General features: G+C 41.1%; 2 protein-coding genes across 2 annotated transcripts; both read left to right on the forward strand.

Annotated features, from left to right (window-relative positions):
• The first annotated feature begins 509 nt into the window (after positions 1-509).
• lrrc61 (leucine rich repeat containing 61) lies at positions 510-5,721 on the forward strand. Its single transcript, XM_036544544.1, has 9 exons — positions 510-887; positions 2,405-2,500; positions 2,613-2,759; positions 3,022-3,082; positions 3,739-3,824; positions 3,929-3,994; positions 4,374-4,442; positions 5,206-5,331; positions 5,615-5,721. Exons 1-9 carry the CDS (start codon positions 860-862, stop codon positions 5,719-5,721), a joined length of 786 nt encoding a protein of 261 aa, XP_036400437.1. The 5' UTR covers positions 510-859.
• Positions 5,722-7,765: 2,044 nt separating this feature from the next.
• LOC118787808 (isocitrate dehydrogenase [NAD] subunit alpha, mitochondrial-like) lies at positions 7,766-16,226 on the forward strand. The gene is made up of 11 exons (XM_036543497.1): positions 7,766-7,849; positions 9,908-9,970; positions 10,710-10,793; positions 11,169-11,283; positions 11,385-11,572; positions 13,242-13,375; positions 13,936-14,038; positions 14,125-14,189; positions 14,552-14,636; positions 14,941-15,093; positions 15,537-16,226. The coding sequence occupies exons 1-11, from the start codon at positions 7,823-7,825 to the stop codon at positions 15,618-15,620; spliced, it is 1,101 nt and encodes a 366-aa protein (XP_036399390.1). The 5' UTR covers positions 7,766-7,822; the 3' UTR covers positions 15,621-16,226.
• Positions 16,227-16,795: the final 569 nt, after the last annotated feature.

Genomic DNA, 16,795 nt, shown 5'->3' on the forward strand with positions numbered 1-16,795 from the left:
TAAAATAGGCTACACTGGCCAACAAGACCAACTAGAACAGGGAAATACAGACAGTAACATAACACATCAAACGTGACTCAAAATTATAATGAACTTAATAATTAAACGATTACATTAACAATTCATACAAGTAAATGCATGAAACGAATATGAAACAGCCTTTGGGAAAACAATTTGAACATATAGCCTAGCAATTTGAATAGGCTAGCCCAGGTACAAAAACACATGCGCAAAAGTTCTGCGCTAGCACAACCGTATAGTAGGCTACAGTACTAAAAATACTATACTAGCTACATAGGTAGTAAGCTAGTGTCCTTGCATTAATCCGTTTGAATCATTATTGTAATCAAGGGACGCTTCAACATGTCGCCCACATGGACTTTCGTATCCTGGATACGATGGGCACTCCACATTTTGCCGTGTTTTGAGTGCCGGTGTTGTAAACCCTTTTGGAACAGCGCTTTGCGTTAAATCTATCCGTATCCTTGACAATATCCTAGTAACCAATTTGAGTACACACAAACGGGACTTCCCGCAGTCTTATTAAATTAAATTAAATTATTAAGTAAATTATGCCTTATTCAACATTCGTTATTAGCGGGCTAAATAATGCACACGACTTTAGTTTTTATCTAATTTAGCTAGCGTTATCTTGACAACCATGAAGCTAAACTAGCTAGCAACCTTTTTCATACCTACGAGCAAGTGTCGCTCCGATTACGATATAATCAGATAACACGGCTGCAATAAAGGGCTAGGGAGAAACTGAAGCATTTTAATCTACAGTACTACAGATCTGTTCAACGCCATTTCCGAGATATAAAAATATAGGTAGCTACCAGGCTAAAGATAAAGAAGAATGGAATCCAAGAGAGACAAAGGCCAAGGTAAGTAGCTGTGCAGGTATCCAGCCAACTAGCTAACGTTAGAAATGTACATTAGACTAGTTTTACAGAACAAATGGGTAGCTTTCTTGCTAACAGGCCAAATCCATGTGATTCTGTTGCAGACTTCCATGCTATTTAGCGTCATTCAGCTCCTTTAACTGTCGAACGAGGACTAACGTTATTGCTGGCTACCGTTAGACAGCAACTAGGAATACAGTAGAAGTGCGCGTTGTACAATTTGCCAGACAGAACAGTCTTTTTACACCTTGCTAAATAATGTTCAGGAGTGTTTTGTAATTGGTTTCAGGTTACGTTTGCCGAAACAAGCTTATCACTTAGATACACATTTGGATTTATTTAGTAAGGTAGCTTCGGTTATTGATTAACTTGATAGACTAGCAATCAGATTGGTATATTCACCATATAGCGAGCTAACTAATAACTTGAGAAATGTACTGAACATGTAGTTATAGGATAGATGTATTACAGAAGGTTTCCGACAACGGATGTCATTAAGTGCGACATCATCGTCGTCGTCCGCCTGAGATTCTGGGCTCACTGTTGCCCAAAATCATGCGCGTGGAAGCATGAAAAATGTGGGCTCTTTGACGCTGATGCGATGCTATTTGCAAAGTCAGAAATTCATACTCTTAAGATTAATGCAGGATGTTATTTTTAAGAGATCACAGAAATAATGCGCATAATCCTGAAAGCAGTTTGGGAACGCGCTAAAGACAGCAAGAAAGGTAAAGGCTTCAAAGTGACGTCAGCTTGAAAAGCATGACACAAAATTATCCCTGTGCATATTCTACTAGTATTGAAAATCTTAAATTTAGGATTATTCTCACGGTTTGCCGAGGCTCAAGCGCCTCAACAATTGCGTTAAGGTTACTTTTGCAACAGTTGTAGCTATGAGCTTGTGAGGTCTAAAATTAAGGAGCAACGCCTGGAGCGCAGTTTCAATGCCCAAATATATCTACCCTACTGAAGGATCACTTCCATTGTACCCGAGAGCAAAGTAGCCTACTTATCCTGCGTTTCATCAGTCAATATCACAGCTGTATGAATGGGTAAATTTTGTCACTTATAAGCTATATAAACCACCTCGAATAAAGCCATTTGCATCTAGATCAATACACTTAGTAATAAATAATGAGCTCATTCTGTACTAACTTAGGTGCAGAAACAGACACTCGTTGAGTTATATGCTCTTAGCCTAGAGTGGAGGCCACATCTGAGAATCTGCAAGTCATTTGAGGGATAGCTTTTTAGAGATATTCATACTCTGAGCAAAGCCTTCTGCTGTTCAATCAGGATGATACAGCCTAGTGTGCCTGTCCGACCTGGGAGAACAGACAGGTGCTTGCGGAGCAGTAGAACTGCATTTCGCCTCTGTCACAGCAGTGGGCCGAGGCTGTTTGGTGTTCTGTTATGTTGCAGATTTCAGATGGGTGGATGAGGGGCGCCTCGTCTCCTGCACCCGCAGCCTTACCCACCCTCATTCCTCTGTCCTCCAGAAACAGACGTTGCAAAAATCACATCTGAACTGCTGAAGTCCAGAACGGGAGAGTTTGATCTGGAGTCCATCCTGTTTCTTAAGCTCAGAGGTCTTGGTAAGATTCCTTTACTCCTTATTACAAAGGTCCTGTGTTTCTTGCATTGAGGTTGGATGGTTGAATGTGAGGAGCTTAACATACGAGCTGTTGCTCTTTACCTGTTTCACAGGAATATATGATCTGGGATGTATAGGAGAGTGTGTGAACCTAGAGAGGCTGGACCTTTCTGGGAATAACATCACAAACTTAGCGCCTCTGGCTTCTCTGCGGCTTCTTCTTGCGCTCAACTTGTCTTCAAATCGCATCACAAATTTAGGTAATGGTCTGCAGGGATCTCATGGTTAGAAATCAAATTTATGCTTTATGTCTAAAATATAAAGCTGTGTGCATAAATAGGTCTCCCGTCTGTATGTGATTGTGTTATGTCTAAACAGAACCATTATTTCTTATCATCAGGCTGCTATTATGTTGGATCAGGTGTTTTGTTAACATGTTACATATGTGGAGTTCAAAAATATACAAAACTAATTCTGATTCATTGAATGAAACCTAAACATCAAATATATTCTTTGTTTCAGAAGCTATTTGCAGCTGTTACAGTCTACAGAGTCTCAATGTGGCTGGAAATCTTATTAGCAGGTAAAGGTTGTTTTTTGAAAGCAGAATCATTTCAGAAATCATAGATTACTGAGGTGCTGAAATGGGACAGTGAGGCCTTGTGAACCTTGTGGTCATCTGTGACTTACTGATTTGAGCCAATCATAGTGTTTTGCTGTGGAGCGCTTTTGATTGGTCCATACAAGTCAGTGACTGACAGCACGTGATAGCACTATCTGTTAGGGGCTGGTGAAGCCGCAGTCTACCATCATTAGCTGTTTACATCTAGTTCTACAGTGTGTTATTTTTTATCATCATCCACTTTTTATCTCCTCCCATGGGTTTTAATTTAGTTTACATAGCAGAAGATATATTTCAGTGCCCTGCAAATGATCCCAAAATATAATCTCTTCTCTACAGAGCACTAAGGTTTCAGTGGATTCTGAGTCGCACATAAAGTGAATTGAAGATATTTTGCCTTATTCAGCGTTAAGTATCTTATGGAATTAATCGTATTACGAAACCCACAGTGGGCTCTTAAATCATGTTTCTGTGTGTTTTGAGGACATCAGAGGAGTATTTCACCAGAATGAGTTTCTTAAACACAAGCCACTCCCTTGGCTGTGTCTTTGTCTTTGACTGCTATCCATTAAGTATATTATTAAGGCAAATGTCATATTTCATCTGTGTATCTTCAGTATTGAAAACCTTCATTGTCTTCAGTCTTTGAGAAACATGGAGAACATTCGCCTTAATGACAACACTTACAACTATACCAACCCAGGTGAGCAGCTTGTGACTTTTTTTTAAATTTTAAATTTAACAAAACATGTAAAATGCGGGCCATTTTAAAAGTTTTCATTTGACAGATTGAGTTTTTTTCTTCAGTTTGTAAGAACACGTCGTACAGAAGTGTCCTCCTTGAAATGTTCCCAAGCATCAAAGTGCTGGATGGTGAGTGTTTTTACTGTGTATCATGAATTTGTATGGTACATGTGTCACATGGTAGCATGATTAATGTCATATGAACATTGCAGACTTTTCCTTTCAGCAGTTAACTTTCTAATGACCTGAGAGTGAGGCTTCACAAATCCCAGAATGGGTGGAGCCACCACATGCTATCAGTGGCTGACTGATTTGTCCAATCGTAATATCTTTCTGTGGAGAGCAACACCTTTTGATTGGTTCATACTAAACACTGATTGACATAACATGAACACGACAACCCCACCCATTTTGTGAAGCTCCACCCATTAATGGGTTCATAAAGCCTCAGTCTTCCATCAATTCCATTACATGTCCTACTATCTTCTTCCATTCTGTCTTTCCCCAGGTGAAAGGGTTGTTGGCCGAGGGAGTGATTTGTATCAGCTGTGCAAAGACATCGATGATACAATAAAAGGTTTGGGGAAAATCAAATCATTAAATATGATATGTAACCTTTACGTTTTTAATTGTTTAATGTCACTGTCAGGATCTAATGATATACCCGTAGTGAGTTATTACGTTTCAGTTGTCTGCTTTAGGAGTAGAAGCCAACCTGTTGGTTCTATCTAATGACCATAAAGACTTTGGAACAAAGACTACTTCTTATGAATGTACAGTATACAATGTGAAATACTAATTCCAAATGATTGCCATGTTTGGCATGCTTGTTGTAATATGATATTTTTCTGGGCAGATAAAGCTCCTCAGCTGTGGACTGTATTGTTTTGTGAGCAAAGACACTCTGTCGTTACTCAGCTTGTATTGATTCAGTCTCAGCACATCCCCTGGGCTGCTGCCTTCTCAAGCATGTGTTCATACTGACACAGAATATTGTGGTACATCACAGAGGTTACTTCCCTCCACAGTTCCCAGGTTTCTCCGCAGTTTCACTATGGCAGCACTGAAAATAATTATTGAAGGCCTCACATTTATCGTAAAATATGTTTCTGAGATACCTTACATCCAGAAATTTTCACATCAACTAACATGGATAGAACGTTCATAATCTGAACATTTTGACTAGTACATCTGATGGCACGATGGGCCGCAGTGCCCACAGATGCAGACTGTCTCTCGTAAGTTTTTAACTACTAACTACTACCATGCTTAGCCTTTTCAATACAACCTTGTTTGTCCTTAGACTTTCCCCTCTACGTAACTTTGTAATTCATCCATAGCTGGCATGTCTAGAAATGGACAGATGCTGGAGGTGCCTGAATGTAAGCCGTGGGTTGAAGATGGCTTCTGGGATATAAAGAGATCAAACAATGCTATCATTGAAGAAGCCTATAAACAATTCAATGGTAGGACATCTTCTATTAGCAGAAATGCTTCCACTCTCATTTTGATTGTTTCAACTTAAACTTTGTAACTTTTACATAATGTGTGTCTGATTAAGTTGTTTTGGATGGCATTTTGTTTTTGCAGTAGTTCTTTCAGTATTAGATACATATTGATATTGGTGCATGTACATTTGTGACTTTTTGTATTTAAATTCTGTTTTAATACTGCGCATCTTGGCACAGGCGTATACAGTACAGAGCCTGGAGTGTGACATTGTTTTAATTATGTTTTTTCCTTCCACAGATGTTCTTCAAGAGTGCAAACTCCTGAATAATAGGGCTGCCCATGCCATTGCTCAGAGTGAGAGGTTTCTGAGCAGCAAGAGCCAGCCAAAGCAGTACTCTGTCTGAAACAACATGTAACGTCAGCACCAGTGTGCAGAGTTTCAGGCAAAGCTTTTTTTGTTTTTTTTTTTCTTTTCAAGAAATTTGTCTTGAAGTCCATATGCTTGACGTGTCACTGCCAGAATCTGCACATGCTTTCTGTGGCCTGCATTCTGGGCCAGTGTTTCTGAGAAGAGCCAGAGTCTCCTGAACAGTGGTCACTGGAGCTCCTAAGTAATCAAGCTGCAGACTGGACCCATTCCACCATCTCAGGAAGCTGCTAAGATGTTTACCTTACGCAAAAGCATTTTACTGTCAAATCATATGTGTTGCTTACAGCTATGCTGCTGCTGGGATAGAACCAATGATTGATCTTGCTTTATTTTTTAATTTTATTTTTATAAATGTATGTATTAACATTAAAAAAGCTTTGTATTTACTATGCACGTTGTGCTGCTTGATGGCAATTTCTTTGGAAATATTATTATTTCCCCTTTTGATCATAGGCTTTAAAAGTGTGAGGTGCGTATCGAAATTTCTTCAGAACCCAGAGGAATCCTGAAGATAATTTTATTTATTTATTTATTATTAAGTCTTTACCGTTGAAGTTCTACCTCATTTCTCAACCTGCTGTATATATGTTTTGACTTTTCTTTGTGTGTAGATGAAATAAAGCTGGTCATTGAGGAATACTGATGTGACTATAAATGGTATTATGAGTTACCCATTCATTTTGATTGTTCAAGATTTGTGAAGTAAAATAGTTAATGTAATAGTTTGATAATCGTAATTCAGCAAGCATACGGTTGCATTGATATTCTGCACTACATGGCCCTCTGGTGGCCGCGTGATGTACATGCATAAAGAACTGTTCTTCCGCCTCGATAATGCCGCAGTTTAGTGTCGTCGTGGGTGTTGCCCAAATTATAAACTAGGGTTTGCTGTGATTACCTTAAGCCAGTGTTGGCTGGAATGGAACACTCAGCTAAATCTGTTGCATAATCACTGCGTTTTTTAAACAATATTTCTTCATACATTTGATTTAACAACAGAATGTCACGTTAAACATCTCCAGTAGCTAAACTGATATGGATTAGTTACTTCCGATATTTCTATCTCTATATACTTAGCATTTTACTAGAACCCCTCCACGATGACTCATTTGAGAAAGTTATCTTCCAGTCCAGGTAAATGCGCTGTTCAACACAACACAGGTCCATTATTGTCAATGAAAATATGTGCCATTCACATACACGAGCGAGTCACCTCAGCTGTTGACAGGTGAGTAGCTTGATGATAACGCACTATGGTATGAATTACATTCCTGTCTGACCACAACATTCAAAGACGACCACAAAGATGAGATCTCATCCAAAAATTTTAACCGCAGACACGCCCACAACTATGTTACGGTTAAAACACAGGTTTGATGCTGGTGATCTATGTAGAAAATACCCAGAAAACTTTACTGTACCCTACGGGCTTTCGCAATATAGGTTGCCAGATCAACAAATTCTCCCAATACTGCTTCGTTTATGCGATAGAGTCCATGGGAACGGGTGATTACATTCGTTTTTAGCTTTTAGGTTTTTTTTCAGACAAATATGACTTTGACTGCCCAGATTTACTCCAGTCTAATTAAATGTGGATATAACCTTAAATAAAGGGAACATTGAATTGGGATATGTGCATTAAAGGAGTGTAAGAAGTGTTTTTAGCTTAGCAGCTGTAGCTGGAAAATTGTGAACTACACCATGTAGTATATTTGGTTCATTTACAGTGTCTGAGGAACAAAAAAAACAAACTTTCTGAAACCGAACTAAAGGACACTATAGATCATTGGGATGACGTAGCTTGGCGGTAAAACAATACAGCTAGGAATATTCACTGTGAGGGAGACTGTAAAATATTGATTGCGTCGTGGGACTGTATCCAAAGGGTAGAGAAATAAAACATTGATACTGTTACAATCATACATCAATAACAACGTAATCTAAAACTAAACGCAAAATGGGGGATTTTTAGAGGAGATTTGTATGGCAGATTTGGCAACCTTGTTGATAACCGCAGTTCATCGCGTACACGCCGCTTCTTGTTCAGCGGTAGTGCACTGAGAGGGGCATTGAGAATGGCTGGAAACGCGTGGAGGTCAACGGTAAGGGATGGGTAACATGGCATTAGTCCAGCAGGGACACATGCCATCTGTATTTTCCTGTACCTGTTAAAGCCCGTTGATGTATATTACATAATCGATTAGATCGTTACGTTACACGCTTAAAGCCGGTTTGTGGAAACCCTGCTGTTTCGTGGCGGATTCTATAGGCCTTCCTGCTCCGTGCCCTTCATCTTTACTAACGTTATCCTTCCTTCGGCCAGAGCAGAAATTTCCCGAAAGCTACTTTAGCTCAATCGAATGTGAGCAGAAAACACTTCCAGGAAAACGCGGCGATTAACTCTTCGCTAACCGGAATGGTTAATATACGTCTTTAATTTGCGAATACTGTTGGCTGCCAGTTAGCTCAGTTGACAGGCATGTGTGAATGAGTTAGAGAGGATGCTGGTTAGCGGAACGGGAACATGACCGTCGTGCATCATAGATACGGTACACAAGCGGTTAAAAGTAGCTATCTAGCTAATAAGCTAGTTAGCTTGCCAACTAAGTTACATTTCAAAGCAGCCAATTATCTTATTCGCTAGCTAGCTGTATCCCACGGCATCGCGATTGGTGGTCTGATTTGCTATCAGGCTAACTTCAGTAGATGTTCAGAGATTCGCTGGTTAGCAAGATAGCTAATTATGTCTTTGCTGGAAAAGTAGCTAGCTAGCAGCTAGTTTGCTAGCTAAATCCCCAATCCCAACCAAGGTCAATTTAGTCAGAGCACACACGACTTGTCCAAGCAAATTAGCTGTAACGTTATTTTAAAATTGTGTGGGTGTTTGTTTAATATAGAGATGACTTCGAAAGCAGAGGTTAAATATTGTAGTTCTCATGCTGCAGTTGTATGCAGACATGCAGCTGGTGTAGCACTGCAGTGAGCACAAAATATTTCGGAATACAGTTGTGACTGATTATTGTAAACAAGCTAGTCAACGTTAGCTTTCTTCCATGCTGGCACGCCAGCAAGACATCCCTTCTCAAATCCCTATTAGCAAGCTAATTAAATGTTGGATCGCAACATTTCAGATGGCTCAGCCATTTGGCAGCAATTTTGTATTGTGGATTCTGGTAATCTTTGGAACGTTACAGCGATATATTGAAGCGTGCTTAATCTCATCTGAAGTAACTGATGCACAGGATAAATTTTTACAGCTGTCCAACTAGATTACATTCTATAACAGCAGGTTACAACGACAAGCACTACAAGCACGAGTTTTTTTGTAGAGTCTGGCCTATTCGAAGTATGCTGTGCTCTCAAGTGACACGGGGCCCTTGAATACCTAAAAAAGATAGATCTCCATAGATCTTATTCAGAGCTGGAGTGTCCCTAAAACTGATAAGCAGTAAGCAACCAATTCAACTGTCTAATAAAGAGCCATCAGAAATAGTCCCGAGAAGCAGTCCTAGCGTGTAAAGGATACATTGTCTATGATTTGCGAATGTAGAGGCAGATGAACTTAAGTGTTTGAATCACATGTAAGTTTTGCTTGACCTTTATTTGTAGTTGGTAGAAACACAGCCTAAGGTCATCCTGACTGGTGACATCTTTGTCCGTGTATGAATATGCTTATTTCTGCATTGTGTAGCTGATGCAACTACCTGGGTTTCAATAAAGATGTTATGGTAAGGAAAATGTTATGTGCCATTGTAACATTAGTGGAGTTAAAAGATAAGAGAGTGTCAAAAAGGGATCCCTGACCCCACAATGTTACACACCACACCCATGTAACATTACCAGAACATAATGTTACATTGCAGAGTACACTCTCAGAACTGGTCTTACATGATTCCAAATAACTATTCTCTCACAGTCACTCTGAGTTTGAACCATGCTGATAGTGTATACACATCGATCTGGTTTCTCTTTGCCTGTACCTAACCAAATCTTAACATTAATTGGAATTTTTCTGCTTAGTTTTTTCAGAGAACAAATTTGGGTGCCTTCAAACCAGACCCACTCCTTGTGCAGTGTTGTCTGTGATTAATCAAACATGCTTCTTCTTCCATTCTTTCTGGTAACCCCTGCATCCCTCTTGAATGCTGTTCTTTCTTCAGCTGTCCCATGCCATGGCGATCATGAAGAACCGGACCCCACATATAAGAGCCTTTACCAAAGGGGTAAGTCTGCCTTCACTGTAACCTGCGGTCAGCCACTTATTCAGATCCCGGTCGTGTCTGAATGTGTGCTGCAGAAACAGAGAACCTCCTTCAGGCTTCAACCATTGCTGCAGTCTGATTTCATTATCAGTGACACTGTAAACTTCAAAGGCCAGAGCACTACCTGGTCTGTGACAGTGATCCCCAAACACACCAGGGTCACCCACATCGTTTTCATTTCTCTGCTGTTTGATCTAATAAGTGCTAAGGTAGAGCTAAATGTGTGCTTTCGAGCTTAAAGCATCAAATGGTGAAGTTTGCTGAAATATTCAGACAGTTTGAAAACTCCTGGAGGGTATGAGAAATGCATTTTTTTCATCGGTGTGATGAAGACTCATTTGGTTTAGAACCCCTGAAGATATTTTGGTTGGTTTGTATTAGAACATATTACAATCTTGAGGAATGGCAAAGCAGGAAGACTGCTAGCAGGGTGTGGCATTTCATGTCTTGAAAGCAGGTACCAGAGGCAGAATGAACCGGAACTGACTGGGCGTACAGGCAGCTAAATAGCGTCATGGTTAACTACACTACATTGACTTCACCTGACGACCAGGCTGAAATCTAAACAAAGCAAATAAAAGATAAGATGTTTGGCATTATAGTTCTCGACAACTCCTTAATCACAGTTTACTGTTACAGTTTCAGATGCATTGTATGTTATTTTATGGACAATCTTGGCTTTTTTTGTTTTGCTCTACAGCTACACACTGTGACGTTAATCCCGGGTGATGGCATTGGTCCAGAAATCTCTGCTGCAGTGGTGAAGATTTTTGAAGCTGCTAAGGTAATAGAGTACAGACCCTACAGTGCTCTGCGCTGCATTTTTTGGAATTTAGTCTTTCAGGTTGCCTAAAAACAGGTTGAAGCAAGTGTCATGGAACAAGTTCAGAGGCATCTTTTATACTGAGAATCTTCCAATTTTCACTTCACTGAATGCTACAGGCTGTTTCACGATGGGAGTATGGTTTACATGATTTTAATTGTGTAAAACGCCAAAGTAAATGAAGTCCCTTTGGTTTTTGTGGAAGCGAGTCTCACACTCAAACACAAGCATAGGTTTTAAGGAGGGGAATGAATGGGTTTTGGCTGGAGCACCGATAAGCGGGTTGGGGGTGACACTGTTGTAACGTTATTGTAATGTTCTGGATTTTGCCCTTAGGCTCCCATTCAGTGGGAGGAGAGAAACGTCACTGCCATCAAGGGCCCAGGTGGCAAGTGGATGATTCCGCCTGAAGCCAAAGAGTCCATGGACAGGAGCAAGATTGGCCTGAAAGGTGACCACTGACACCCATTCCTTTCACCTCAGCCTCTGTTAAGGGTGAATCTTTTACCAGGAAATGTGATTTTAATATGCTGAACACTTTCTGATGTGCAGGACCTCTGAAGACCCCCATCGCTGCTGGCCACCCCTCCATGAACCTGCTGCTGAGGAAGACCTTTGACCTCTACGCTAATGTGCGCCCCTGCGTGTCCATCGAAGGGTACAAAACCCCCTACACCAATGTGAACCTAGTCACAATTCGGGAGAACACAGAGGGAGAGTACAGCGGGATTGAGCATGTGGTACGTACCCCACAGACTCCACGCGGCAAAGTGACACAGTATGGGGACAGCAATATTCTGTCCATAAGGAAGTGATGCGCCTGAACTGAAGCTGTTTTATTGACCAGAGATAAAGGTTACATGTTTGCACTGATGGCAATGGCATGAGCTCTGCACTGTTGTGACGTCTTGCTCTTAACAGCGGTATGCATATAACAGGCGTAAGTAAAGTTATTAGAGTTAAGGTAGCACCAGCTATACACCATGCAATAAAACTAAATAGTTTGTTCGTTGTGTAGGACTTGACTACTTGTTATCATTTGAAACATTTTGGTATGAAATCATTGCCATAAACACTAAGTGGTTAAGACCATGTTGCTTGTGTTATGAAGTCCGCTCTTTAACACTCTCTGCCGTCTGCACTGTCTAACCCGCCGAGAAATCATCAGACCTCTCACTACCCACTGTGTACTTTTCACCTTTTCTCTCCAAACCATTGCTTATTACTTGAAAAAGCCCTTGGCACTTTTTGTAAAACAAAAAAAGAAGAACATAATGCTCACTCCTCTGCCTTCTTACATTTCAACTCCACCCAAATGCCCCTTGATTGTCTGAAGTCATTGCTTTGCCAGAAGCAAAATTTAAATATAAAATCATCAGAATGAAATCTTTGCCTGAACCAAAGACCCCCTTTCCTTTGAAACAGTCAACCTCTCCCGGTTACAGCCCCAAGTCCCTTCTAAATTTACCATGACATTAACAGCGCCCCCCGCCCCCCTCCATCTAGAACACAGACGGCCTCTTCCCTGACCTAACGTCAGTGCCGAACAGTGACCTCCGACCTCCACGAGCCACAGAGCTCTCCATGTCTGCCTGCACCTGTGCATTTAACTCTTTCTCGTCCAGTTTTCCATGCAGTGAGAGCAGGACTGCAGAGGGCACAGAGCTTGCTTTTTCAGTCCTGTTTTTCTGTAGGTAAGGTGGGAAAAAGAACCTTCTATAATACCTGCTTAATACTTGATTTTATTAACCCCCAGTCCTTGAGTATTCCATTTTTTCCTTCAGAAAATCTTATGAGGATATCCCACCCACCCCCCCCCCCCCGGTTTGTGGCGTTACCACTCATGCCAGTTGTCCTTCTCCATGCGTTCATATTACATGCGTGTGAAACTGTTGTGTGTCGTTTGCTTACTGACCCTTGTGACATCACTTCCTGCATAACTGAATATCCAGTGTCCATCAGGGTTTATGTCCTCTTTTCTCTGTGTTGCTCAGGTAACCAGCTGTTGGTGTGGTTTCATTGAAGTTGCTCCATTGCTCATAAGTGAATGTAGTGCTGGCTTTATGTTATGCTGTCCCTGTTCGTGTCAGATGTGTCTGCTTCTGAACTCACAAAGCCCCCCTCCAGCCTTTCTCATTGTCCTCCAGCATTTCTAGCCCTTTCGTCGTGACACTCTTTGCTGTTCTTCTGCAGTGTGTTGATTTGTCTACTGTACAAACCGCAGAGAGGGTAGAACTTAGATAACATAAGCAGTTAAATGACAAGAACAGGCCAGCCCAGCTATTCTGTCTGTAGTCTAGAGTCCAACTAAGACTGTGCACCTGCAGTTTGTTTCATACTGGAGATTCTTTTGAACACAGAGAGCAGTGGGATTCAGGTGTCCCTGTGTCCGTCTCTGCTTTGTTTCAGATAGTGGATGGAGTCGTGCAGAGCATTAAGCTCATCACCGAGGAGGCCAGCCAGCGCATTGCTGAGTATGCGTTTGAGTACGCCAGAAATAACCAGCGGACCAGCGTCACGGCCGTCCACAAAGCCAACATTATGTAAGTCTGCTTCTACAGGCATGAAGCCATGTAAGCTAGTTCAAGAAATAATGAAAGTCTTATTCTTTTTGTCTTTTTTCTTTATATAATGTAGTTCAGAAGTGGAATTGGTGTTCTAAATGATTACAAAAAAATACAAAATCTGGAACTACAGTTGGAATTTTGAAATGTTCGCAATGGACAGAGCTCTTCACATTTTTCTCACCATTAGATAATCTAGATGCTGTGTATTTCAGAAAATCAGAAATAAGACAGTATGTTAAAGATAAAATGCTTAGTAAGGATGTGTAACACCATGGAGTGCTGGCTGACTCATTAACACTGTGGAGTGCTGGCTGACTCGTTGTCTTTATAGAATGATCAGAGGTTAAATCTTCCTGACCCCCCAGATGGGATGGAGTTGCATTTTACTGCCAGTAACTAACTCATGTGAACCAATCAAGAGACTTGACTCAGTATAGTAAAGCACAATGACTGGTGCATATCAGTGTGATGATAAGGCATGATACCCCACCCATTTTGGGATTCACTTACGTCTTGTCTCCCTCCTTTTTTCTTAGGCGAATGTCAGATGGACTGTTTCTACGGAAATGCAGAGAAGTGGCTGAAAACTACAAGGATGTGAAGTTCACAGAAATGTACCTGGATACAGTGTGTTTGAATGTAAGTATTTTATCAGTTTGGGGCAGACTGATTTTGGCATGCCCCTCTAACTGCCTCCTGTATAATTTGGGCCTCCTCCCTTTCAGATGGTGCAAGACCCCACACAATTCGATGTCCTTGTCATGCCTAATCTCTATGGTGATATCTTGAGGTGCGTGTTTGGTTTTTAATTTTTGTTGTTGTTTTTTTTTTTTTAAATCTTTATATCTTTTAGGTTTCAGGTGTTTTTTAGATGGAAGCAAGGAGTGAAAGCCTGTATGTGTGATTATGTAAATAGCATCATTTCACTCACTTCAGTGTGTGCGTGTGTGTATATATGTGTGTCAGTATATGATATAGTACACAATGCAGTTAGCACTTGTTAGCATCAAACGTATTTTGTAAGAGTATATGTGTGTATGTGGGTTTTATCAGCATGTAAATGATGAACATGAAGTGATTTTCACATAGTGAGTGTGTGTGCTTCAGTACATGAACATTAATTCATTAAGTGTGCGTATGTGTGTTTTTCAGTGATCTGTGTGCAGGCCTGATTGGTGGCCTCGGAGTGACTCCCAGCGGGAACATTGGAGCGAACGGTGTGGCCATATTCGAGTCGGTATGTCACACGCCGTGCTCTCTGCACCATAGTGTTGCTGACCCCTGAGGCTTTCTCAGCTCCTAATAATTGTGAGCGCAGGCTGTGCTGTTGTCTGGAGGGGCTCTGTGGGCTGGTTCTGACCTTTATCACTGGTCGTGCAGTAGTCCCTGACTGATCTGAGTCAGAAGCTAAAGCATGAAATCTGCTTCCTTGAATACAAAGTGTTCATTGCAATGTAGGACTTATATTGTATTTTTGTGGGTGTGGTCTCATGACAAAGAGTGGGTTTGGTTTTTTCCAAAACGGCTTCCCTCCCTCTCAGGTTCATGGGACTGCCCCTGACATCGCAGGATTGGACCTGGCCAACCCCACCGCCCTCCTGCTCAGCGCTGTCATGATGCTGAGACACATGGGACTGCACGGCCACGGCGCGAAGATCGAGGCCGCCTGCTTCGACACCATCAGAGACAAGAAGGTGGGCTTCCCAGGGGCTCCTGAGCTACCCGCTAACTTCTACTGTATCTGTTGTAATTCAGTAATTCAGGAAGAGGAAATTCCCAAGCACAAGGGATAGTTGTTGCATTTGGGAATAGGTGAAGCTGGTAATAACTCGTAAAATGGACCCCCCCCCCTCCATCCTGAACATGTCAGAACATGAAAGTGTAGATAAGAGATTGATACAGAGGAAGAGGAGAGGGGGAGATGGAGGGATGAAGAAGAAATGGCAGAATGGTGGGAACTGCTGATGGGAGAGGGCAGAAATCTTTGCTGACACATTGGTGTGAGTGCACAGGCATTGCCGGAAAGGAGACCTCTTTCTCAGATTTGTATCTAAGATTTGGATCTTGTATCTCTTACGTAAGAGAAAAAGCAAATCATTCTCTGACTTGTTTCTTCCTCTGTTTTCCTGGTCCCTAGGTTCTGACCAAGGACCTTGGTGGAAACTCCCAGTGTTCAGAATTCACAGCTGAAATCTGCAGAAGAATACAAGACATGGACTGAGAAGGTCTGATGACCTTTGAGATTATTGTACATGTTTGGGCTCCGCCCTAAAACACCAACCTGGCTTTAAATCATTCTCATACTGATGCACAGTTATAACACTTACATACATGTATCTATGGAATTAAAATGCCCTTGCGGAAGGGAGGGGTCAAATATCTGAATGTTAATTTTTGAACACAAAAGCAGTGTCTCACACATGGCTCTTCCTCTTTCGCTAATTCTGTGAGTCGGTTTTGTTGTTTGTTTCCTTCCTTTAAATAACTGGCTGTTTATTTATTGACTAGTTTCGGCCTTTTGTCTGACAACAAATTTTGTCGATCTGCTGTTTGGTCAGTGGTACCAGGATAACATTACATTAAAAGTAAGCAATATTTTGAGTGAAGTCTATCTTTTGTGGGTTCACATGCTGAAGTATGAAAACTAGATAACTAATTGTATACTGTAAGTGTTTCTGTTTAAACAAGAAGCAGGTCAGATCCACTTTGACAGAAAACTGAAAACACCTTCATCTTTGTGCATGTGTACTTCAGGGTTTGGGAATTTATTTTGAGTGGTCTGCCGACTCAACAATAATTATCAACCTTTTTTTATTATTTTACACCTCAGCCCTATTTAAAATAAAAGTCATTTAATTTTTCATCAATTCTAAATCCTTAAAAATATTTTTATGTGAAATGTTTGAAACACTATGATGCAGACATTGTATCCACTTAATTTAAAGATTACAGTTACAAAAGGTAGTATTGGCAGGCACACATATGCCACTTGAGACTGCTAACTTCATTTAAGCACAGATGAATGTTTTTTTTTTTCATGTGAGGGAATCGGCCTGAGATGGCCACTAGGAGGCGTTTGTGTGCCATGCACCAGACCGGGGGAGCTGATACGCACATTGTCTCTTCCAGGCCTAGAGAAATCGAGATTCTCTTCTGATGCATTAACCACTATGAGCCATAAATGGTTAATAACAAATACCACAATGCGTGGGGGCCCAATCAGTACGTTTTCTGCCACAACTTTAGGGGAGGTAACACAAAACGTAGGCCTGAATTGATTTAACTTTTTCTTCAGCTGCGACTCAGTTACTTTTGTCCACACAAATAAAGTTTGGCGTGTTCTGGAATCAGCAAAATTTATGGAAAGATTTGTATGTGATGAAAAGTGAGAATTTT

This window comes from Megalops cyprinoides, chromosome 13 (assembly GCF_013368585.1).
Source record: "Megalops cyprinoides isolate fMegCyp1 chromosome 13, fMegCyp1.pri, whole genome shotgun sequence".
Lineage (NCBI taxonomy): Eukaryota > Metazoa > Chordata > Actinopteri > Elopiformes > Megalopidae > Megalops > Megalops cyprinoides.

Excerpts from the sequence above, each read along its gene's own strand:
- lrrc61 (XM_036544544.1), top strand. The coding sequence starts at position 860 with ATGGAATCCAAGAGAGACAAAGGCCAAG. Across the intron at positions 888-2,404 it reads CAAGAGAGACAAAGGCCAAG|AAACAGACGTTGCAAAAATC; the intron begins GTAAGTAGCTGT and ends TCTGTCCTCCAG. Across the intron at positions 2,760-3,021 it reads AAATCGCATCACAAATTTAG|AAGCTATTTGCAGCTGTTAC; the intron begins GTAATGGTCTGC and ends TCTTTGTTTCAG.
- LOC118787808 (XM_036543497.1), top strand. The coding sequence starts at position 7,823 with ATGGCTGGAAACGCGTGGAGGTCAACG. Across the intron at positions 11,284-11,384 it reads GAGCAAGATTGGCCTGAAAG|GACCTCTGAAGACCCCCATC; the intron begins GTGACCACTGAC and ends TCTGATGTGCAG. Across the intron at positions 14,190-14,551 it reads CTCTATGGTGATATCTTGAG|TGATCTGTGTGCAGGCCTGA; the intron begins GTGCGTGTTTGG and ends TGTGTTTTTCAG.